General features: G+C 37.3%; 1 protein-coding gene across 6 annotated transcripts in view; it reads left to right on the top strand.

Annotated features, from left to right (window-relative positions):
* The window catches only part of Fut8 (fucosyltransferase 8), a 485432-nt gene that overhangs the window by 369932 nt on the left and 91072 nt on the right, over window positions 1–24428 (top strand). For all 6 annotated transcript variants that reach the window (XM_023702829.1, XM_004624778.2, XM_023702814.1 and 3 more), the window contains one exon: window positions 7324–7561. In XM_023702829.1, the coding sequence (XP_023558597.1) occupies window positions 7324–7561 (238 nt within the window). The remainder of the gene's footprint in view (window positions 1–7323; window positions 7562–24428) is intronic.

Raw genomic sequence — 24428 nt, 5'->3', positions numbered from 1 at the left:
CTATTATTCTGATGGATTTTCCTTTAAAAGTGATCTGTTTCTTTTCTTTAGCATCTTTTAAAATACTGTTCCTGTGCTGAATTTCTGGAATCTTGGTTATTATATGTTTGGGTGTGTTTTTAATAGGGCTAATTGTATATACTTCGGTTACCTGAATGTCAGATAGTTTCCCCATATTTGAGAAGTTTTCTGCTATTACTATCATCCATATTCTTTTTATATCATTTGTATTGATTCCTTCTCATTGATGCCTTTTAGTCTCACGTAGTTCATCTTTGCATTGTCTTGCAGGTATCGAATTCTTTTTTCCTGGATCCTAGTTGTTTTTAAGAGATCTTTTCTTTTTCACTAGCTGCTATGGTGTCTTTAAGGTCTGAAAGTCTACTCTCACTTTCATTCAAATGGTTTTGCCAGCTTGTGGTTGAGGTTTTAAATTCTTGTATATCTCTCTTAATCTGCTTCATGCATTCTATTTCTTTCCTATATCATTTATTCAAGGATTCCATCTTTTTTTAAATTCTGCTCTATTTTTTAATCAGTGTCTTCTTTAGAAGCAGTTAATACTTCTTTCATTATAGTTATCATTTCTTTTTTTACTTGAGAAGTTATTACTGATCTGTTCCTCTATACCTTTCTGCAGTTGTTTCTTTACTTCACATGCTATTATTTCAGACATTTCAGGTGTGCACTTTCCAGTTTGATCTATGTTAATGTCTTCTCCATTTGTTCTGGGTGGGCTTGGGGCCTGAGACTGCATTTTATTCCTTCTTTTTGTCATTTTCTACAGCACTGTCTTCTGACCTTTGGTGTAGAGCTTAGATAGAGTTATTACCTTACCACCAGGTCCAGATGTACCAAGTTCAAAATTGTCCAAGTGGTTGTGGCTTGGATCTGGTTGCTGTGCTCCACTTCTTCCCATTGCAGCCCTTGGAGGTGAACCCTCTGTGCTACTCTGGCAGAATGTTCTGTTCCTGAATCAGCTGGGTGGGTCTTGCCTCTAGCCTCTTTCCAGGGAGTTCTGCTGCAGGTTTCATGCTGAGCCTGGGCTCTAGGTCAAATGAGTATCCAGCGGGCCCTGGGTCATCTCGCTGACTCGCCGGGCCTGGGCTCTGGGTTGAATGAGGATCCGGCGGACTTCGGGTGTCCTCACTTATGTGCTAGGCCTGCACTCAAAACTTCCCTTTTTTGATGAAGAGAACTTTTGTAGGCAGAGAGTTCTATTCCATTTTTTACCAGGAAAACCAAAGGTTTGCCCCCAACTTTTGCAATTGGCTACAGGCTCTTGGGGGCCCAATTTGATAGAGCTCAGTCTGTTCTATCTATTTCAGCCTGACTGGGTGTAACTCATTTATCAGGACTGACAGGCCAAATCTTCCTCCTTCAAAATGTGGGACTCAGAAGGAATTATTGACAGTCTGTCTCGGGCGGGCATTAGATGATGCCCTCTGACCAGGACAGAAATAGCCATGAGACAGGAGGTTCAGGTGGGGAGGGTCTCTGTAGCTGAATGCAGGCAGTGGCTAGCTGGAACTGGTTTAATTGGCTGGAATTCTCAGGAAGAATGGGCCTCTTTTCTTTCTTTCTTTTTTCTTTTCTTTTTCTTCTTCATTGAAACACAGAGAACAGTTTGGTTTCATTTTTAACTGCAAAAAAGCCCTTTTCCTGCAGTCAGGGACTGTGGATTTTAACTAACTAGTTTCCATTTTGTCTCCCTATGATTTATGTTGTATACCCTTGAATGGTAGTGCAGCAGACAAAGAGTAGGTGCCCCTCAGAGAGAGACCATTCTGATGCCTACCTGGCTACACCCCTTTGGGAACTTAGGAACTACTTAGCTAAAGCAGATATGAGGCCTCCATTGAGCCATCGTCAGTCACCACAGAACTGCAGGTGAGGGCCCAGTCAGTCCCATGACCAGTGCTGCACAGTCTTGCTGCACAGATGGAGCAGCCTGTTGCCCACCGTCTCTGTTCCACTCACTCTCACATTCAGCAGACACTCAGGAGGGTAAACATTCCAGCCCTGCTCCCCATGAGGGTAGCCTTAACTAACAAGCTCTTCTGCTTGAGCTGAGCAGGACTGACAGATTCGCTGGGGTGCTCCTAGGGGTCTTTCCAGAAGTAGATAGGCAGATGGACAGACAGATTTTGTTCTCTTCCCTTTGTGGTCTGAGATGATCCACTTGATTTGGGAAGCCAGGAATCCTCCTCCAGACTTCCAAGGAGACTCAAGAAATATCAGGGGTTCTATTGAGACCTGGAGAGGTCCTTGCTCTGTCCATGAGGGCCACATTTGGTGACCAAAGAGGCCAACATGGTCAGTCTTCCTGATATCAAATGCAACAGCAAGCAGAAACACCAAAATGACAGCCAGGATTTGGAGGCAGATTTATTTATATCAATGAGCACTGATCGGAATCATTCCCATAATATCAGGCCCCAATCTGTTGTGGTCTAGGGCTTATATGGGATAAGCGAGCAGGAAGTACAGAGACAGAATGGCTTGTCAATTGGAGATTAGTTTGTACAGTGTGCATCATAATGATCAGCTGTTTGTAAGAGACAGAAGCAGCTGGAACAGGAACTGTTACCTGGCAGGTAACAAACTGAAGTATATTGGCTTGGGGGAGGGGTGCATTTTCTGCTACAATAAAATATAGTTATTACTCATATTAGTGACCCAAACTGTTAGGTTATAGATAGATGTATGGATTGACATCTGGAAAAGAACGTATAACATACTTGAGGAGGGTGGGCTGGGGAGGCTCAGTAGAAGGACCTGAGTTCGATCCCTGGTTCTGCCAAAAAATAACGCATACTTGAGGAGGGGGAAAAAAAAAAAAAAAAGCTTTAAACAACTTTCAAAGCGATAAGGGTAGAATTTCTTCATCATATTAAGATGCCTAAAATTAATAAATTGTATAAGCACAACTCATTTTACAGTTGGTTTTAAGGGAAAATAAAACAAAAAACCTTTTGTTGTAAAGAGTTGATTGACCTGGTCTATTAGTGGGCTTGTTTATATGACTAAAAACTAACATTTTCAAAAGATGCTATGGGGCAGAAGTGTGGCACACCTGCTGCCCCATACCTGTGATCCCAACACCAAAGAAGTTAAGGCAGCAGGATCACCGAGAGTTTGAAGCTGGTCTGGGCTACACTATTAAAGAGCAGTCTGAGCTATGTAGTGGAAAAAAAAAAAATAGAGGTCCTAAAAAAAGGCTTGTTTGCCTTTTTAAAAACCGTGTAGTCTTTGCTTAAATTAAGTACTTCAGGTGTGGTTTTTAAAAAGAATTATTGTGTTTTATAGGGAATCCTGGCAAGGCTTTAAAAGCAAAGGTTTTAAGGGGCTGGGGAGGTAGCTCACTTGCACAAGGGCCTGAGTTCAATCCCCAGTTCCGCCAAAAAAAAAAAAAAAAAAACCAAAGATTTTAGATTTTTCCCTCCTTAAGTATGTATTCTTTGCTAGATGTCAATGTGTACATCTACCTATAACCTAACAGTGTGGGTCACTAATATGAATAATAACATGAGTTTTGGAAACTATTGGTGACCTGTAAGTGGAGTGGTACACTCTTGTAATTATCTGAAAGTTTTATGCTTTGGCTATAAATTGATCATAACATTAGAAATGTTTCTTTGACATAAAACATTTCTAATAAGACTGTTTGTTCTAAGAAAATATTTTTTAAAAAAGCTTCTAGCCAGGGCCAGCAAGATAGCTCAATCATCTAAAGCGCCTGCTTAGGCAAGCTTAGGCAAGCATGCAGGGACCATAGTTTAATCCCTGGTACCACATGCCACACTAGCCCCATTCCCATGCATGGGCTGAGTCAGCCACAAAAAAAACAAAACAAACAAACAAACAAACAAAAAATCAGAAAAAACCTCCCAGGCCAATGAGATAGCTCAGCAGACTAAGTGCCTGCTTAGGGAAGCACAGGGAGTGGGGTTCAATCCCCAGCACCACATGCCACACCGGCCCTGCCCTCAAGCACACTGCGCTGGTCAGAGTCTGGGCATGATTATGTATGCCTGTAATTCCAGCACTGGAGAGGCTGAGAATAGGGGAATCACTACGAGTCTGAGCTGCGTAGTGAAACTCTGTACCATGTACCAGATACATGAAGAGAAAACAAACAAAACCCTCCAAAGGGATAATGTCAGAATCTTTTTTCTTAGCCAGGTATGGTTAAGAACTCAGGAGTCTGAGGCAGGAGGACTATCCAGAGTTCGAGGCCAGCCTGAACTACTCAGTGAGAACTTAATAAAATAAAACCAAACAAGTCTTTGTGATGAAAGCAACAATACTTAAAATATCAATCCATTCATAGTAAAATTTACAACTGAGCTAGGTTTTACTTTTATGTAAATAATTTGGTATATTTCCTGTCTGTTATGACTTGTGTCTAGATGTCCCCTAAAACCTCATAGGTTCATAGGTGGGAATTTTCAGAGTTTGTGGTGCTGGGATTACGTATGTGATACTGTCATTAGTGGTTTGTGATTACTAAATTATTCCACTGATTTGTTCAGCACAGTTCTGCATGTGGATAATGGGACTGCTACATGTGCATCGTGTCATCCCCCAAGCACCCCCCCCCCAAAAGAGTGCTCCACACCCTGGAGCTGTGTAGCCTGGATAGAACATGCAGGATGGGAAGAGGGCTGCTGCTGTCACTGGCTGCTGCCGCTTCCCTACTCTCTGCTCTGCTGCCTTCTGCCCACCATGAACTATTTTTCCTTTGTGCTGCCCCTCTGCCATGCCACCCTGCCTTGGAGCCAGCCAACTGGAACTGAAATATCTACAAACTGTGAGCTAAATAAATGATTACTTCTTTAACTTTGGACATTGAGTATTTTGTCTCAGCTATGAGAAAAGTAACCAAGACACCATATTTATTATGTTTTTATTGTTTAGGAAAATTAAGTCTTAGTTAACCTTCTATGTCTGTTTAAACTTTTGGTTATACAAACTACTATTATATTTGATGTGCTTTAATTTTTAAAATGCCACTATCCTGGTACAATGTAGTCAGTTATGACTGGTGTCTTAATGTGCTAAAAAGTTAACTTATTTGATCCCTGGGCCTGCTGTGCAGGCCCTGCCTGAGAGGCATGCTGAGTCAGCAGTTGAGACTGGGCATGGTGGCGTGCACCTGTAATCCCAGCACTTGGGAGGCTGAAAACAGGAGAATCACTATGAATTCAATCTACATAGTGAGACCTTGTAGACCCTGTACTAAACACAGAAAAAAAAAGCTGAATTTTTTTTGATAAATTCCTACCTTGTTTATTGCTGATAGTCACATAATTAATAAGAGTTACTTGTGTGGTGATTATCCCTGAATTTACATAATCTCAAACCCTTCAAGACTGACAGTAGCAGAATAGGCAATATCCAAGGACATCCAGCTATGCTTGAGAAGTATTGAGGTACTGTCCTAAACTTTTGGTCACCTGGGAATAGGCCATTCTCCAACAGCAATCATTCTAGGACCGTGGCACCAGGACTGAGATCATGCTCGCTCCCAGCCTGGCAGCTGATCCTTATATGCTGGCCTTTTGCTTTTGGGGCCAGTCAAGTGTAAACCCTGGTGTTAGAGAATGCCCCTTGTAGCTACTTAAGCTGGAGTCCTTTCCTATCTTTCCTCTTAACTTTCCAATTAAAACCTTTCTATAAATTTCTGCTTTAATTTCTATTATTCCTAAAAGCAAAGATCCAAACTAGCCTATAGCACTTACTCAGAAGCCTTCAGATAATTCTTTATAGAAATTCTAGAGATTTCCCATTTTCGCATGACCTCGCACTTTTCTGTTCCTCTCAATCTTTTGTGCTTTTAGCAACAAGGATAAGGTCATTAATTTAGGGATCTTCCATGAGTTTATGCTCTCAAATGAAAAGAATCAGCAGGTCCTGTGCTTCACAGTACAAACAGTATTGACCAAATCTTGCCGAATTTGACCAGGGCTCTGTTGGCTTGATAAGGGCTCTAACTCTTCTGAAGAGGTTTTGGATAGTGTTGGTTCTACTTTAATGTAAAAAAGGCCAGCTTGTTGTGATATATTTGAATGTGAAAAGTACCTCTTTTGAACAGGACTGCGTTGCATTTTCCCTCCACTTTTCCTTCAGAGCGATTTTCAAGTACATACTCCGGATACCCTCACCACCTTAGCTTTTGTGTGTAGGGCTCTACTTGACTCGCAGATCATCCTTGGAATGTAATTTCAGAGTTGAGATCTGCTAACTGCTTATTTGAGCTCATGTAAATTAAAACTGATCCTCTTGCTGTGCAGGAGAAAGATTCTGTTCCTAAAGGAACTTATCCTTTCATTTCTGGGAGACAAATTAGTTTGGGAAACTTCTCAGATTAGAGTCCTTGACAAAGCAACCTTATATATGAAGAACTAAGATACTTAGGGATAGTTAGTAACAGCAGGTCATACAAATTAGAGAACACTCTGAACTTTAGAATTTAGAAAAAAAATCACATTAGGTAATCATTTTTGTGGCAAAATATAGAGTGAGAAAAATGGAATTCCCAGTTAAATACCGGCACAGTACATCCTCAAGGTAGATAGTAAAGAATAAGTCTGGGTGCTGTAGGGAAAATTGCTAGTGACTTGGTTAGAAAAAGTTGTATGTTTTATAGTGAAAAAAAGTTGTATGACTGATATTTTGTCATTGCCAAATTTAGTTTACTCAGTGCTTTTTACTTCATCCTGAAAATGTTGATTTTTATTTGTAACATTCATAAGTGTGGAAATAGACTGAATTAATAGAGAGATTATAATTTTTCCTTTAAGATAAATTACATACAAGGTAAGCTCAGAATGCTGAAGTGCTGCTAGAATAAATGAACCATTTCACTTCTTTCATGAAGTTTTCAGTGTTTGTAACTGTGATATTCTGAAGGATAGAGAAGGAAGGTTTTTAAGTACTTACTTTGCTTAATTTCACACTTGTTTAATATTTCCAAACTGATTGTTCTTTTTTACTTCTGTCTCTATGCACATAAAATTTATTTTGCATTCGTTTTATTAGATCCCACATCAAGTTGGATGTGGTGACACGCACTGTCATCCAAGCACATGGGATGTTGAAGCAGGAGGATCACTGTGAGTTTAAGGCCAGCCTTGGCTATATATTGAGCTCAAAACCAGCCTAAACTACACAGTGAGACCCTGTCTTAAAAAGCAGAAAGGAAAAAAGAAACATACTGAATCAGCCCTGGGTTGTTATATGTTTCTGACACTTGTCGCTTAGAAAGTGAAGTTGATATGTCTGTCCAACTTCATATTTGTTTCTTTTTCTCTCATGTAGAATCCCAAGGACTGCCACACAGCCAGGAAGCTGGTGTGTAACATCAACAAAGGCTGTGGCTATGGCTGTCAGCTCCATCACGTGGTCTACTGCTTCATGATTGCATATGGCACCCAGCGGACACTCATCTTGGAGTCTCAGAATTGGCGCTATGCTACTGGTGGATGGGAGACAGTGTTTAGACCTGTGAGCGAGACCTGCACAGACAAATCTGGCGTTTCCAGTGGACACTGGTCAGGTAAGAAGCTTTTGCAGTGTCAGATTTCTGGCATGACCAGATTAACAGATTTCTAGGTACATTTTCATGGATCAAAGTCACCTTTTCTTTTGGATCCAGGTATGCTATGGTATCCAAATAAGAAGAATATTACATTTTTCAAAATATATTAATGGTTTGTTTCATTTGTGGTATTTATTTGTATCTAGATTTTACAAAACCACTGAAGACTTTAAGGAATACAACTTAATCTTTTAACAGTAGTGATACAGCATTCACTTTTTAGGGTGCGTTCACATTATTGAATTCATTTGATCCTTATAAAGTGAAATGTTGTATAAAGTTTTATATATTGTATACAGCATTTTATACAATGTATGATTTACTTATAAATTTTCACAATGTATAAAGTAGACATATGGTTCTCAAACATTAGCATGCCTGAAGATTAACAGATTAACACCATATTCAGCTTGTCTCACTTTTATGTGATTTTTATTTTATTCAGGAAACATATCCTGAAGAAACGAGTGAATTGAGTTGTGCTACACATTCTAAAATGATTAAAAAAGATCATTCCTTCTCTCCATGGAAGTGATAGACTATATTGTCTTCCTGCTACTCTACTGCTTTTTTTTTTTCCCTACTGTCATGATCTTTAAGGTCTAAAGTTGAGCTATCTCTGTTTTAAATCCTTGTTTTATCATTCTGTAGTATTAGGGAAATTACTTACCTAGGTCTTATTTTTCTTGTCAGTAAAATGAGGAGTAATAACTTCCTTCACTGAACTGTTTATAGCATTGAATAATATAGGCAGTACACGTGCCACGTGATAGAGCTTTAGTAATTGTTGGCTACTCTTAACAGCCATTACTTATTGAGCAAGCACGTAAAGGGTGCTTACAGCACAGCAGCAGGTAGGGAACTGAGTGATGAGAACCAGTGCTAACCAGGACAGCACATTGTTTCTGCACTCATCTTTTGTGGGCAGTCAGACGTATTCCAAAAGCTGGTGGGCATGCATGTGGGGTTTTGTTGTTGTTGTTGTTGTTGTTATTTTTGGGGGGGGGTTGTTTGTTTGTTTGGTATGGTTTGTTTGGCTTTACCTCCTTAGTGTGTGTGGGGAACATACCTGACTATCCACAGCAGTGTCATGAAAATTATTTGGGTAATTTTTAAAAATATATATTGAGTGGTTTTATAAAAGCCCCTATGGATTAATAGTACTATAGATTATGTATAAGCTGTATATCAATATGTTTTTCTTTATAAGTAACTTCATATTTTACAATTTCTCTTAATCTAGAGCCTCACTGTGTGCTAGTTTTAAGATTATGTTTTCCTGGTCTGTAGCTTATCAATAGTGCTGGCCGATAAGATGTAAAAGTTAAGACAATACTCTACTAAATTTTTCAACCTTGCAAAGAAGTTTTGCCATGCTTGCTAGTGCTGATATTTTTCATTTCATGAACTTAATTCAGTTTTAACTTTTCTGGTTGTGAAAATATATAGCCCAAGTAGGACATATATGATGTCCTCTGTTTCCCTGTTTCTAGAGAGAGACAACTCCTCCCTCCTTCTCCCTCCAGTACTGAGGATTGAATTCAGGCCTCGTTTAAGATGAGATGTCTGAGTCCCTCATTTGTCCATGCCAGACTCAAGCTTGGCCCCTCCTGGCTCAGCTTCCAGAGTGCTGGCATTACAAGCAGGCACCACCACACCCAGTGAGAGGCAATTTTTTGAGTAGTAATTGATTATTAGAAATGTAAAAAGATACTCTCAGTAGATTTATCAGATTTAGTATACAATTTGGCTCTGCCTATATGCAACAAGGTTTGGTTTGTGTGATTTTTAATCCTTTATATTTTTGTAGTCCACAGGTTAAAATTAATTTCAGACATTCAGAATTTCATAACATTATAGGTAAACAAGATCTAGAAATCATCCTTTGCTTAAAAAAAAAAAAAAAAGAAAAGAAAGAAATCATCCTTTGCTTATCCTTTGCTAGTTGAGGCTAAATAACTTTTCCAGGGTCATAGAATTTATATAAATGACAGACCTTTAATTAATATATTTATTTCTGCCTACTTCCAGGCTAGATACCTCCCCGTAAACTCATGCCAAATACCTTACTTTACCCAAACAAGGATTAGAAGCATAGAAACCACCTGGAATGTCTAGGAGCTAAATAAATATCTTTTCTGTCGCTCTTCCTTCCATATACTATAACTCGTTTCAGACCTTATATAACTTTCAGTATTGAGTCACTGATTATTTCTTAGTCATTTACACTCCCTGATTAAAGAATTCATTTTATCATGGTGCAACAGAATTATAATTTTAATTTAATAGATCTTTTATCTACCACCATATTATTGTGTAAATATCATACTTTATCTTCATGCTAATGAATTAAATTATACTTTTAATTAATCTAGTGATTGTGTGTGTGTGTGTGTGTGTGTGAGACCAGGGGGGAGGAGAGAGGAAGGGAAAGAGAGGGAGAGAAAGGGAGAAGAAGAAAGAGGGAGAAAGAGTGTGTGTCTTGCTATATAGTTCATGCTGGCCTTGAACTCACTATATGCCTCAGGCTAGCCTCAGACTCACAGGAATCCTCCTGCCCCAGCCTCCCAAGTGCTGAGATTCTAGGTGTATGCCACTATACTTGCCAACTAGTGATTATTTTTAACATGCTTGCTTTTGTTAAATAAAGGAAAATATTAAGGATTATGCTTCCAGTTAAAAATAATCATACCATCTGCACATATAATGTCCTAAAAGTTTTGTTTCAGAGGCTGCTGATAAAATGATCAGTTTATTTTTCTATGCCACACAGTATTTCCTGACCATGAACTAACTACATGCGAAACACCTGGCTCTGCCACACAGATTCCTTGTGATGATCCAGAATGGGAATCTTTCAGAGTCAGGGTCTTATTATTAGTCTCAACTGGCCTTGAGCTTGCTCTGTAGCCAAAACTGTACTCAAACTCGTATGATTTCTCTTAGCTTCCTGAATGTTAGGAGTGTTGGGATTATAGGAATATGCTGCCATATCCAGCTCATTTGCTTCTCTGTTTAATGGTTTGAAGTATCCTTAAATGTTATTGATTTATTTTTAGATATATTCGCTGTTTTAATATATGTATAACAATCAGCTTCCAAAGAGCTTTTCTAGTTGATATAAATATTCTCAAGTAAGTGATTTAATGATAGAGAATCCCAGCCACTTAAACGTAATTCTTTACTTTTTTTCTTTTATAAATATTGAAAAACCATTCATATTAACAGATATTATTTTGGCTGCTTTATCTTTGCTTCTCTTATCTTCCTCCCATTGCTTTAATAAATATGTAACAAATAGAAGTGAAAATTATTTAATATGACAAATCTAACTGGAAAACTTTTTTTAAATGTAGTTGGTTGTTGCAGGGTCCAACTACGCAGCTCAGACTCATGGTGATTCTCCTACTTTTAGCCTCCCCAGCACTGGGATTATAGGCATGCACCATCACACTCAGACTCTGGCCAGGTCAACCCACCCAGGAAGCAGGGCTGGTGCCTCATGTGGTGCTGGAGATCAAACCCTGATCCCTGCGCTTGCCTAAGAAGGTGCTTAGTCCACTGAGCTATCTCGCCAGCCCTGGAAAATATTTTTTGTAAATGAAAATAATGACTAATAAGAAATAGTTTGTCCCAGAGGTGCCTGATTTGAGTACTTGTTATAAAATAGCCATTTGTAATATTTAGTCATCTAAAAAATACTAGATGCTTAAATTCTCTCTATGCCTCATTCTAAAGTGGGTTGGGTCAGAAAGGTTTACTTAATATACATGCTAAAGGTTTGCATGGAGGCAGCCTTAGATTAGCAGTGATTGAGCCTGGGAACAGGCATGTGTGCCTCTAGACCCAGCTGTTTGAGAGGTTGAGACATGAGAATGGCTTAAACCTACAAACTGAAAACCAGCCTGTGCAGTGTAGTGAGGCCCTGCCTCACAGTACGTAACTGGATAGAAGCACTTGTAGTGTGGCAGGCAACCACACTGGGCTATGTGGAGAAGACACAGTGCTTTCCTTTCTGGGATTTTGGTAGACAAAAGCAGATAACTGAATGAATAGTTAAAGTATCTTTTGATAATGTAACATGGATAAAAGTATTTTGAAACATAACTTTTGCACATATGTGGAGATTTTGGAAGCAGTAATTTTTAAGCGGAGACCTAAAGTATGAGTATGAGTAGGAGTCAACCCGGTAGAGACAATGGAAGACTTTTCTGTAGGTGAGTGCTAGTACATGAAAGAAGCCAGAGAACACAGAGCCATTGAGAGAACTGAAAGCAGTTCATTGTAAAGTGGGAATCTTGAATAGAGCTAAAGTTCTTTTTTAAAAATAAGTGTCACTTTCAGGGTTATCATTTGGATTGTTGCATGATTTTTGTTCTTTGTTGACACTAAGATTTTAATTTAGAAGTCAAAGCTTTTTGTTTCTGGTTCAGAGTAGACAAAAGTTATAGAGAATCAGATTGATTTCAGCTTTTTCTTGGTGTTATCTTAGAATAATCAAACTCTAAGCAAATATCTTAGGTCAGGAAGAAAATCTTTAGCAAACAGAGCTTGGACTAAAATATACCTTAGGGCTGGGAAGATAGCTCAGCAGAATAAGCGCTTGCCTGGCAAGCACAGGGTCCTGAGGTCAGTCCCCCATACCATAAGAAAAAAATTAAAAAAAAAAATATATATATACCTTAGATAATTCCTATGGAGGTAATATTTTTAATTTTCATAAAACTAATACATATATTAAAATTATCTAAATGCTCTAATGTAATGCTTAATAGAAGCCTACATCAGGTAGATTCTTAATGGATGGACTAATATTATCCAATAAATATGATTGAAAATATATAGGTATATTATGTCTGTTAGTACAGGCCATACATATGTTTCTATATGCTACTTTTACAGAAATTTTTCTGGTCTCAGATATTTAGATTAATAGAAATATGAATTAAAGGCATATACTATTTTAGATCTCTTATGCTATAAAGATCTTGTTTCTCTGTTAAAGTGATATGTGGAAGAAGAAGGAATTCTGTGACATGTATGTATTTCCAATTCTGTGGGTTTTAGCTTTCTGAATTTCAGGCATTAACTTTACCAGTATATCAATTATAAAATCTTATGCTTTACAAACTATAGTCTTCAAGCCAAACTTAGCCCCCTGTTTTTGAAAATTGTCTTAGAAATCAAGCAAAAAATTGATTTCTAAGACCATTCATAATAGTTTTAAAAAGTACATGTCTATGAATAAACCAAGGAAGGGAGAAGCGTACATAAAGAAAACTGTAGTAATATGAAAAACAATTTAAGGGAATGTCAGAAAAAGGAAAAGTTGAGCCGGGCAGATGGCTCAGTGGAATAAGCGCTTCCCTGGCAAGCGCAAGGGCCTGAGTTCAATCCCTGGTTCCTGAAAAAAAAAGAAAATGGAAAAGCCCTAAGCACCTATAGCCATTTGATCTTCAACAAAAGGGCCAAAAAGAAAAAGCCTCTTTGACAAATGATGCTGGAAAAATTGACTATCCATGTGCAGAAGAATGAATATAAACCCATATGTCTCACCCTGGATTAAAATCCAACCAAAGTGGATCAAACACCTAGATTTAAAAATAGAAATTGAATCTGCTAGAAGATAAAATAGGTAAAACCCCTGAAGAAATAGACCAAGGCAGCAACTTTCTGAACAGAACACTGTTGTATAGGAAATAACACCAACAGTCAACAAATGGTATTCTATCCCATTTAAAACCTTCTGCACAGAAAAGGAAACAACCAGTAGAGGAAAGAGAATACTCATTGAATGGAAAAAGGTTTCCCAGCTACTACTCAGACTGGAAAGTAATATCTAGACTACAAAGAACTCAAAAATTTAGACTCCAAAAATAAAAGAGCCAATTAAAATAATAGGCAGTTGAAATTTATAGATGCTTCTCAAATGAAATATAAATGGCCAGTAAGTGCATGAAAAAATGTTCATCAACTTTAGCCATTAGAAAAATACAAATCAAATAGCATAGATTCCATTTTAGTCCAAAAAGAATGATTATCATTAAGAACTCAAAAAATAACAAATGCTGGTGAGTGATGGAAGGCCTTGATATTACTGGTGAGAATGTAAATTAGTGATAGCCACTATGGAAATGAGTATAGCAATTCCTCAAAAGCTACATGTAGATTTATATCAGTATTTTAGGGTTAGGCTGGCCAAATATCTCAGCGAATTAAAGTGCCTGCAAGTAGGCACAGGGGCCGGAGGTTTGATTCCTGGGCTTGCCGTACTGGCCCTACCCCTGGGGCGCACTGAGAAAGCATTTGAGACGGGGTGTGGTCATGCGCACCTGTAATCCCAGCAATGGGAGGCTGTAAACAGGAGACTCACTACAAGTCCAATCTAGTAGTGAGGCCCTGAACATCCTATAGACCCTTCCCTAAAATAAAAATAAAAAAAAAAAAATTAGAGTTAGGTAACTCAAATCATTTAAATAATACCAGGCCCTTTTCAGGAGCCTGCTGAGCTTAGACCTGCCCATCTCCCTTGGCAGAAGCCTTCATGAGCTTCATACTACCCCTCATCACCACCATCACCAAGGCAGAAGCCAGGTTTAGCCCCAGACAGCCTCTGGGATATTGTGAAACTTGCTTCAGCCTCTCACCTTTGATGGACCCTTGCTGAGCTGTTGTCCACCCCATCCATCATCTTGGAAACCATGCTGAGATGAAAACAGTGATCATTAGCCCTGCTGAACTTTGGAAGCTTCAAAATTTCAAAATAAAGGAAGAAAAGACAATCTCAGACCTCCATCCCACACACAACACATGCAGGAGAAAAGGACATAGAGGAACTTGGAAGTCACACACATGCAATTTCTGAAATGTTAGTAATTGAGGTAAAGAAATAATTCTGTCCAGGCTATAGAGGAAATCTCATCACAAATAATCTCTCAGGTAAAAAAACAACAAAATGACAACAGTCATGAAAGAATTGCTCACTGATTCTAAAGAAGACATAGATTTAAAAAAAAAAAACAGGAGAATTGAAAAACAATAGAAACATTGAATGAACAATACAGAAAAGAATTAGAATGCATGAAACAGTTTCAAATATATCCAGGAAAGTAAGAATTCCATTGAAAGGTGGCAAAACTACTTGAATGAAACTGGATAGACTTTTAGACCATGAAGACAGCATTGCAGCTAATGAGCATGAAAGGAAAGATCTCTTAAACATAACAAGGAACCGTTCAACAGCTGCAAAATGCTGCAGAGAAAAGCAATATAACACTAATAGGTGGCAATGAAACAGCAGGAATCAAAACAAATGACATAAAAAGACTATTTGCAGAGGTAGTAGCATGAAATTTTCCAAACATTGGAAAAGAATCTGATATATTGATTAGTGAGGCATATAGAATTCCAACTACCCATAATAAAAATAAATCTACACCCCCAAACATAATAATGAAGATTCCAGAAATTTATCAAAAGGACAGAATATTAAAAGCTGTTAGAGAAGAAAAATCACCTCAAATGGAAAGCCCATCATGATCATGGCAGATTTCTCAACACAGACCACAAGTCAAGAGCTGAGAATGAGGTATTTCAGGTTCTGAAAGAAAACAACTTCCAAGCCAGATTGATATAACCTGGAAAACTATCAAATTTACTAGTGAGATATTTCTGTGACAAAGAACAACTTAAGAAATTCATGATCACCAAGCCAACCTTAAAAGAGTACTGACAGATACTCCCCGAAAAGACAGAAATGACCACAACTTCAAGAAGAACAGAAAGGAACCACTCAGAAGACCCTACAGCAGGAAAATAACATGACAAAGATAAGCCAGTACGTATCAGTTATAACCATCCACGTAAAGGGCCTCAATTCACCAATCAAAAGAAGCAGACTGGCAGAGTGGATATGCTATATACAAGAAACACGTTTAACTCAAAAGGAAATTTATAGACTGAAAGTCAAAGGATGGGAAACAATACTCCATGCCACAGAAACCCAGAGAAAAGCAGGGATAGCCATTCTGGTTGCAGACAACATGAACTTTAAACCAAGAATAATCAAAAGAGATAAAGAGGATTACTACATACTTGTTAGAGGGAAACAGCAAGGGGAAGATATAAACAGTCATAAATACGTATAAACCAAATGTAGGAGCACCCAACTATATAAGACAAATTTTAACAGACATGAAAACTCAGCCTAGTGTCACAAAGAGATCAACTAAGAAAAAAAATCAGCAAAGAAATAGCAGAACTAAACCAAATTTGTGAAGAAATGGACTTAATAGACCTTTGCAGAGTGCTCCAATTAAAAAACATCAGAATACACATTCTTTTCAGCTCCACACAGGATGTTCTACAAAATAGACTATATCCTAGCACATAGAACATGTTTCAGGAGATGCAAAGGAATTGAAATTATCTCATGTATATTAATCTGACCATAGTGCAGTGAGACTAGAAATTATTGACAAAAGATATGGCAAAAACTCCATAAATACATAGAAATTAAGTAACACTCTCCTGAACAATCAGTGGGTCATAGAAAAAAATTAAAGAAGAAATAAAACAATATTTACAATCAAACAAAAATGCAGATACAACTTATAGGAACCTGTGGACTGAAATGAAAACAGTCCTAAAATGGAAATTTGTAATAGTGGATTCTCACATCAGAAAACAAGACACAAATAAATAACCTTATGCAGCACCTCGAAGTTCTAGAAAAAGAAGAACAAGTCCAGCTCACAGCCCAAAGAAAGCAGGAAATTTTAAAGGTCAAAACCAAAATGAATACAATGGAGACTAGGAAGATACATACAAAGAATTAATGAATCACAGAGTTGCTTCTTTGAAAGAATAAATAAAATTGATAAAACCATAGCTAACCTTATCAAAAAAAAAGGAAAGAAAAAAAATTCAAATTCATGCAGTAATGAATGAAAAGAGTGAGACCGCTGCAGATCCTATAGAAATTCTGAAGATCATCAACACCTACTTCAAAAATCTTTACTCTTACAAGATGGAATGCACAGAAGAAACGGACAGATTCCTAAGTACATATAAATTACTAAAGCTGCATAAAGAAGATATAAAAATTCCAAATAATTTTTGGAATAATTCCAAATAATAATTCCAAAAAATTCCAATATCAGTCAATGAAATTGAAAATGTAATTAAAAACCTACCAACAGAGAAAAGCCCAGATCTGAGCTCATGCATACACAGTTGAATTCTGCAAGAAATTTAGAGAAGATTTAATACCAACTCTCCTCAAACTCTTAAATGAAATTGAAAGGGAAGCAGTTCTTTCCAACTCTTTCATGGAAGCAAGTATTACCCTTATTCCAAAACCAGAGAATGACCCAACTGAAAAACAGAATAATAGGCCAGAAGCAAAAATTCTCAATAAAATACTAGCAAACAGAATGCAGCCAATCATCAAGAAGATTATATGCCACAACCAAGTGGGATTCATCCCAGGAATGTAGGGATGGTTCAGTATGTGCAAATCAATAAATGTAGTATACCACATCAACAGAACCAAAGACAAAAACCACATGATCATCTCAATAGATGTAGCAAAAGCTTTTGACAAAATCCAACACTCATTCATGAAAAACCCTACAGAAAATCAGAATAGATGGTTTTTACTTCAACCTGATAAAAGCCATATATGACAAACCAATAGCCAACACCATACTAAATGGATAAAAACTGAAAGCCTTCATTATAAAACCAGGAACAAGACAAGGATGTCCTCTGTCACCACTCCTATTCAATATAGTTCTGGAAATATTAGCCAGAGCAGTTAGATGACAAAAGTAAAAGGAATAAAATTGAAAAGGAAGAAATTACATTATCATTATCTACAGATGACATGATACTCTACATAGAAGACCTCAAGGACTCCATCCAAAAGACTCATAGATTTAATAACTAAATTCAGTAACATAGCAGGCTACAAAATCAACACTCAAAAAATCAATAGCATTCTGTACACAAAGAACAAACACCAAGAATGAAATTAGGCAAACCATGCCTTTCATAGTAACATCCAATCAAATGAAATACTTAGGAATCAGGTTAACAAAGAAAGTAAAAGATCTATATAGTGAAAATTATAGTACTCTGAAGAAAGAGAACAAAGAAGATTTCAGAAAATGGAAAGATATTCCTTGTTCCCCAATAGAAGAACTAACATTGTGAAAATAGCCATACTCTCAAAATTGTTACACAGATTCAGTGCAATCCTGATTTAAATACCATTAGTATATCTCACAGATCTAGAGAAAACATTCCAGAAATTCATCTGGAACCAAAAGAGACCTAGAATAGCAAAAGCTATCCTGGGCATCAAAAGAAAGGCAGGAGGTTCACAATCCCTGGCTTGAAATTATACTACAAAGCTATTGTGATAAAATCAGCATGGTATTGATAGAAAACCAGACCTGCGAATCAGTGGAACAGATTAGAAGATGCAGATACAAATACAAACACACTCGACCACTTTACCTTTGACAAAGGGGCCAAACATGTTCACTGGAAGAAAGATAGCCTCTTTAATAAATGGTGCTAGAAAAACTGGCTTTCCACATGCTGAAGCCTAAAATTAGACCCATGTTTGTCACCATGCACTAAACTATAGTCAAAGTGATTTGAATATTAAAGCAGAATCATTAAATTTACTGGAGGAAAAGTAGGTAGAAATCTTAAAGACATAGGGGTAGGGAGAGTTCACCAACAAAAACGAAACGACATGGGAAATACAAAGAATAAACATCTGGGATCTCATCTTTGAAAAGTTTCTGCATGTAAAAAGAAATCACCAACAGAGTAAAAAGAAATCCCAGTTTGTGAAAACATTTTAGCTGACTGTGACTCAGACAAAGGATTTCTATCTAGAACATATAAAGAATTTTTAAAAATCAGTTCCCCCAAATTCAAAGACCCAGATGAATAGACACTTCTCAGGTGAAGAAATACAAATGGCAAATAAATATATGAAAAAAATGTTCAGCAGCATCGGGTATTAGAGAAATGCAAATGAAAACAACACTGAGATTCCATCTCACCCCAGAAGGAATGGCTATCATCAAGAAGTCAACCAAAACAAATGCTGGAGGGGCTGTGATGAGGAGTGGGAGTTGGTGGGAGTGTAGACTGGTACGACCCAATGGAATTCAATGTGACAGTTCCTTAAAAAACTAGGATTAGAGGTCCTATTCAACCCAGTATTCTCCTGGGTGTTTTTTCAGAAGAGTTGAAAACATCACACAACAGCGATACATGTGTACCCGTGTTTATAGCAGTGTAACTTTTCATCACTAAATCTTGGAAACAACCTAAATGCCCATCAACTGAGGAATGGTTAAAATTATTTTTATACAATGGACTACTACTCAGCTATAAAGAAAGATTAAACTCAAGGCTTTTGTAGGTAAATGGATTTAACTAGAGACTATATCCTTAAGTGAAATAAATCAGACTCATATGTGTAAACATTATGTTGTCTCCCTAGCATAAAAGCCTGAATGAATAACTAGGATCTGAATGGTAGAATGGAAGGAAGAACAGGCATAAGGGAAAGAAGGAAAGAAAGAAGGTAGAAAAAGATACATAATAGCTTGGGTAATATATAATAGCTTTGATAATTGTCCTGCTCTTTTCTGCTGGTCTATTGTAAAGAACAAATTAATGTTTGATTTTTTTTCTCCTTTTTAATTTTTTATAATTTTCTTGCCAAATCTTATAGGTTTATATCTGGTAATTGAGTAATTTGAAGACAGCTATATGCAATATAACAACCATTGTTGAATTCCTATCATTTTGTTTAATGAAATTCTATATCATGTCTAACTTTTTTTTTACTCTATTTTTGTGTTCTCTTTAAAAATAAAATAACACCAGGAGAAACCTGTAACACTACTCCAGACCTTGAAATAATACTTGAACCAGCCTGTAAAATACCTAATACAGTCCTGAAGAGTCAGAGCAAATGCTACAGCCCTCTACTATGTGACTTGAGCTCACTTTTTTTATGCCAGAATTTCTAGAAAGACTGTAGTGTAATGACACCTTGGAACTAGATGTAGTTGTTTGTTTTGATTGTGTGATTATATGTGTTAAAGAATTTTTGAGATGTAATCCTTCACCAAAGAAGAAATTGTTTTTTTAAGTATGTTTTCTGTGTGGAACAGAATTATAAATAGTTAATTGTGATAATAAGTTTAGGAAATAAAATATTTAGGAACAAGAACTAGTTGAGAAGGTGTTTTCAGGGAAAGAAGAACACTCATAAATTGTCAGGTCGAAGGTTATGGTGTAGAGTTCAATCCTACACATGTCTATGAAATTAGAAATTAGATTTGTCTCATACAAATCAAACCTAAAAATGAAGCTCAGTTAGAAAAGTGCTAGCTAACTTAGCCTTCAGATTGAGTGCTGCTAGTTATCCTTAATAGGATAACTAATAGTTATCCTTAATCTTCTTCAGCAAAGTAGAGAGAGTGGCTGGTCCTTTATCCAAAGTTGTCCTTTTCTGCATCTTGAGACCAGTGCCAAAACTAAATCTTGTATTACATGGGGAAACAGAGAGATGGAGGAGTTTGTCCTTCTGAGACTAGCTTAAAGGTAATAAACCAAGGAAAGTGGGATGGCAGACGGTGGAGAAGTGGTAGCACAAGTCTTCATCCTTACGCTCCTTAGCTAAGGTGTGGGGCAGTCACGACTGGATTGTTATATGTGATGATTACTTCCAGTTATTAGATTATAATTGTTTATAGTCTTAGTTAACTGTTGTTACAGACTACTTTATTGCTTTAAAAGGTTTTAACTAATAAAATTTCATTACAAAATTTTTAAAGCTAGAAATAGCAATTTGGTTTGTTTCAGATGTGTCTCTTCTGGATACATTTTCAGAGTTAAACACAAATTGATATAAGAACAGCACATCTCAGTTCTTTTTATTTCCTCTCCCACTTTTGTCTCTTCTCTTATTTGCAAACGGTCTATCTTGGGCCCATGAGATAGCTCAGTGGTCTAAAGCGCCTGCTTAGGCAAGCTTAGGCAAGCACATCCCAGCACTGCCTGCCATGTCAGCCTCACCTTGAGGGTGGGCTGAGCCCCCCCCAAAAAAAATGATCTATCTCATTGTTTCCTGTTATCTTTCATTTTGCTCCTTAAATTTGTATTTTGGGTTTCTCAGAAGAAAAACGATGCTTGTGTGTCTGACTTGTCTCCCTTAAACTTATGTTCGCACGGTGCATCCATTTTCCTACAAGTGACTTAAATACATCCTTTTTCTGGCAGAGTAGCTCTTCATTGTGTAAAATACCACATTTCTTTATGCATTTATCTGTTGATGGACTGCTTCCAGTATTTAGTTACTATGATTTGTACTGCTATAAGCTTTCCTAAGCAAGTAAGAAGGATAAAGTTGAGTCATTTGTAGGAAGATGGGCACACCTCAAGTTCACTGTGTAAAGCAAAGCAAGTCAGATGTATGGTTAAATACATTGCCTGAGTTCTCTTATATAAGAAACCCAGACTATAAATAATTTTAAAATCAAAATAAAAAAAATTATCCATAGGAAACAGGAAGATGGACTTTGTGGAGATGGGAGGAGACTTGGAAGATGGAAGGAGACAGGAGGAAGGAGAGAAGTAAAAGGAATCAAGATGCAACATACTATATAAGTACCAATTTCTAGCCACAAGTGTCTTCATTATATATTGCAAAAGCATATGCTAATAACTTTTTTAAACTTTTGTTTTAATCTTTTTTTGTAATGTGTTTTGTACGTGCAGGGACTTACTACACAGCTCAGACTTGTAGTGATCCTCCTGTTTCAGCCTCCCCAGTGCTGGGATTACAGGCATGTGCCACCACATCTGAAATTCGTGGCCAGCTCAGTGTGTCTGGGGCAGGGCTGGCGCACCATGTGGTGCTGGGGATCCAACCCTTGTCTGTGCTTGCCTAAGCAGGCACTCAGCCCTGTTTGTTTGTTTGTTTGTTTGGTACGAGGTCCTGTGCAACTCAGACTCATAGTGATCCTCTTGTCTCCCCTCCAGCTCTGGGATTATAGGCGTGTGCCACCACACCCGGTTTCAGTCTCTGACTGGGCACAGAGTGGTACAGCGTGCTGTACTAGAGAAGGAAGGAAAGAAGGAAGGAAGGAAGGAAGAAAGGAAGGAAGGAAGGAAGGAAGGAAGGAAGGAAGGAAGGAAGGAAGGAAGGGAGAGAGAGAAAATTAAGTTTTACTACAACGTACACATGCCTATTTGTTAGCATCTTCTCTGGTTTTTTCACACTATGGAGGCCAAGTTGAACATCTGTGAGACATTGTGGCCCTCTGAATTAGGTTTCTTCAGAGAAACAGAATCAATTGTGTGTGTGTGTGTGTGTGTGTGTGTGTGTGTGTGTGTGTGTGTGTGTTGAGAGAGAGATTTATTACAATGTATTGGATCCTGCAATTACCATAGCTGAGAGGGCCTAGGACAGTGATGGCGAACCTTTTAAAGATTGAGTGCCCAAACTGATCTCTGCAGCCCACTTATTTATTGCAGAGTGCCAACCCTGCAGTTAACCCTGAGCACTCAAGTTTTTGCTTAGACAAAACAACTCATTCATGCATTAATGTCTTTTCTCTTAAAAGTGACAGAGCTTTCAGTGATATAAGCAGCTTTTCATTAAAAGGTGAATGTTTGCATTTGGTCTTCTTTTGCAGAGTTAATGTGATCTTTGTTGTTGTATGCATGCTGATAATTTGCCAAAAATTGGCCAGGACACTTTCCTTGCATGCCGACAGAGAAGGCTGTGAGTGCCTTCTGAGACTCGTGTGCCGTCGGAGGCTGCCACTGCTGCCCTAGGTGGATAATGCAGATTCCAGTCTGAGTCTGAATGCCTAAGAACCAAGATCACTGAGGACAGTGATGCCCCAAAGATTCTCTTGTTTTCTTCTAGAAGCTTTGTTGAGTTAGCTTCACATTAATGTACTTTGATAGGAAAAAATTTGGAGGCATTATTTTTCATATTTTTATCCAGTTGTTCCAGGCTTAGCTGTTGAAAACTTTTCCCTCTTCAGTGTGTTGGCACTTTTGTTTAAAATGAATTGATAATGTATGGTTCTCCATTCTGTTTAAGTGCTCTTTTATGTCTTTTATACCTCAGGTTTCTATCAGTCTTCAAATTCTGTTTAAGTGCTCTTTTATCTCTGTTATACTTCAGGTTTTTATCAGTCTTCAAGTATTTTGAAACATATTTATTATAAAGCTGTATATATGCCTGGAAGCAGTACTGTTACATCATAGTAAGGTTGCCATTTCTTTCATTTGTCTGCATGTATCTAATCTCTCAATGGAAAGATTATTTCAGTGTCCCCCCTGCTTTCAAAATCTGTATTCTTTTGTTCAATCTTCCATGCTGCCATCATGTCATTTTCAAAGCCAAATGTGACTTTGTGTCTTTTCTTAGTCTTCCATGGCTGCTCAGTGTCTATAAAAAATGCCTCACTTAGATATAGAAAATAACTGCCTTCACATTTATTGCTCACTTCAAATTATACCTTGCGTTCTTGTCTTACAAGTTCTCCATGTGTATTTCTTGAAAATTCTCTGTACTTTTATTGCTATATGAGAAGCATATCATTTCTTCTAAAATACCTTTCCATGATCTTCCTAAATAGAGTAAATCCTGCTTATCTTTGAGTATCATTTCCTTTGAGATATTTCCCTCCAGCTGACCCCATACTTTCACTTATATATTATATTTAAATAATTTCTTTATGCATCTCTTTGGTTATGTATTCTTTTAGAAGTTTGCTCTATGTGATTTTGCATTCTTGTTGCCAAATAGTTCTGGCTAATAGTTTTTATTATTTAGTTTTTTATTAAATTGCCTATGGAAACAGAATAGTTTTTTTGTTTCTTTTAAATTGCCTATGGGAACAAAATATTTTAAATTATGAGACAGGGTCTCACAAAATTGTCTGGGCTAGACACAAGCTTGGAATTGCCCTGCTTCAGCTTCCCATTGAAATCTTTCATCTGTTTTAAAATCTATTGAATAAAGAAAATACGGCCTAAGGAGGATCACTATGAGTTCAAGGACAGCCTAGGTTACAAGCCATTCTGAGATATATGGTGAGACCCTGTCTCAAAATAAATGTGACCTAATCCATGTGATTCATGGGTTTCTGGTGAGAACAAATGAGGTAATAATGTATGAAAAATAGGACAGCCTTGTTTATAACCGGTTTCCACGAAAATTAACTTCCATGGTGTCTTACTATAGTGAATTTCCTTATAATGGAACTTTACATTCATTTATTGGTATTGGTTAAAATAATCCTCATATTAAAAAGCTGTTCTAAGATACTTATTCCTTATGTTTCTAGTAAAATTGCAGATAACTAAGTTCAAAAATACCCTTTTAAATATATGTGTGGACTAAACGTGGCATTTTGTTGTACAAAATTTCAGATGTGTGAATCTCTTTGAATAGCTCAAATTTAGTAAACATTTATTTAATAGAGCTCAATTCAGGCACTATGGAAATAATACCTATAGTAATAGCTAATGTTTAGTGAACTTTATTATTTAACACTGTATATTTTGTTTTATTTAATATTCAGAACAAACCTGTACTGTTCACATTTTATATATGTAAATTGCCACAAGTAATGCAGCTCCTAAGTTGCAAAAGCCCAGTAGGACCTCAGAACCTCACCTTTAAACATTGTGTTCAGGGATTAGAAAATTACAGTCCCCACAGGCTAGTTTTGTAAGCCTTGTTGTTGTTGTTGTTGTTGGTGGTGGT

This window comes from Octodon degus, unplaced genomic scaffold (assembly GCF_000260255.1).
Source record: "Octodon degus isolate 3935 unplaced genomic scaffold, OctDeg1.0 scaffold00007, whole genome shotgun sequence".
Taxonomy (NCBI): domain Eukaryota; kingdom Metazoa; phylum Chordata; class Mammalia; order Rodentia; family Octodontidae; genus Octodon; species Octodon degus.
Note: the sequence above shows the minus strand (reverse complement) of the source record. Positions and strands in the feature narration are given on the sequence as shown.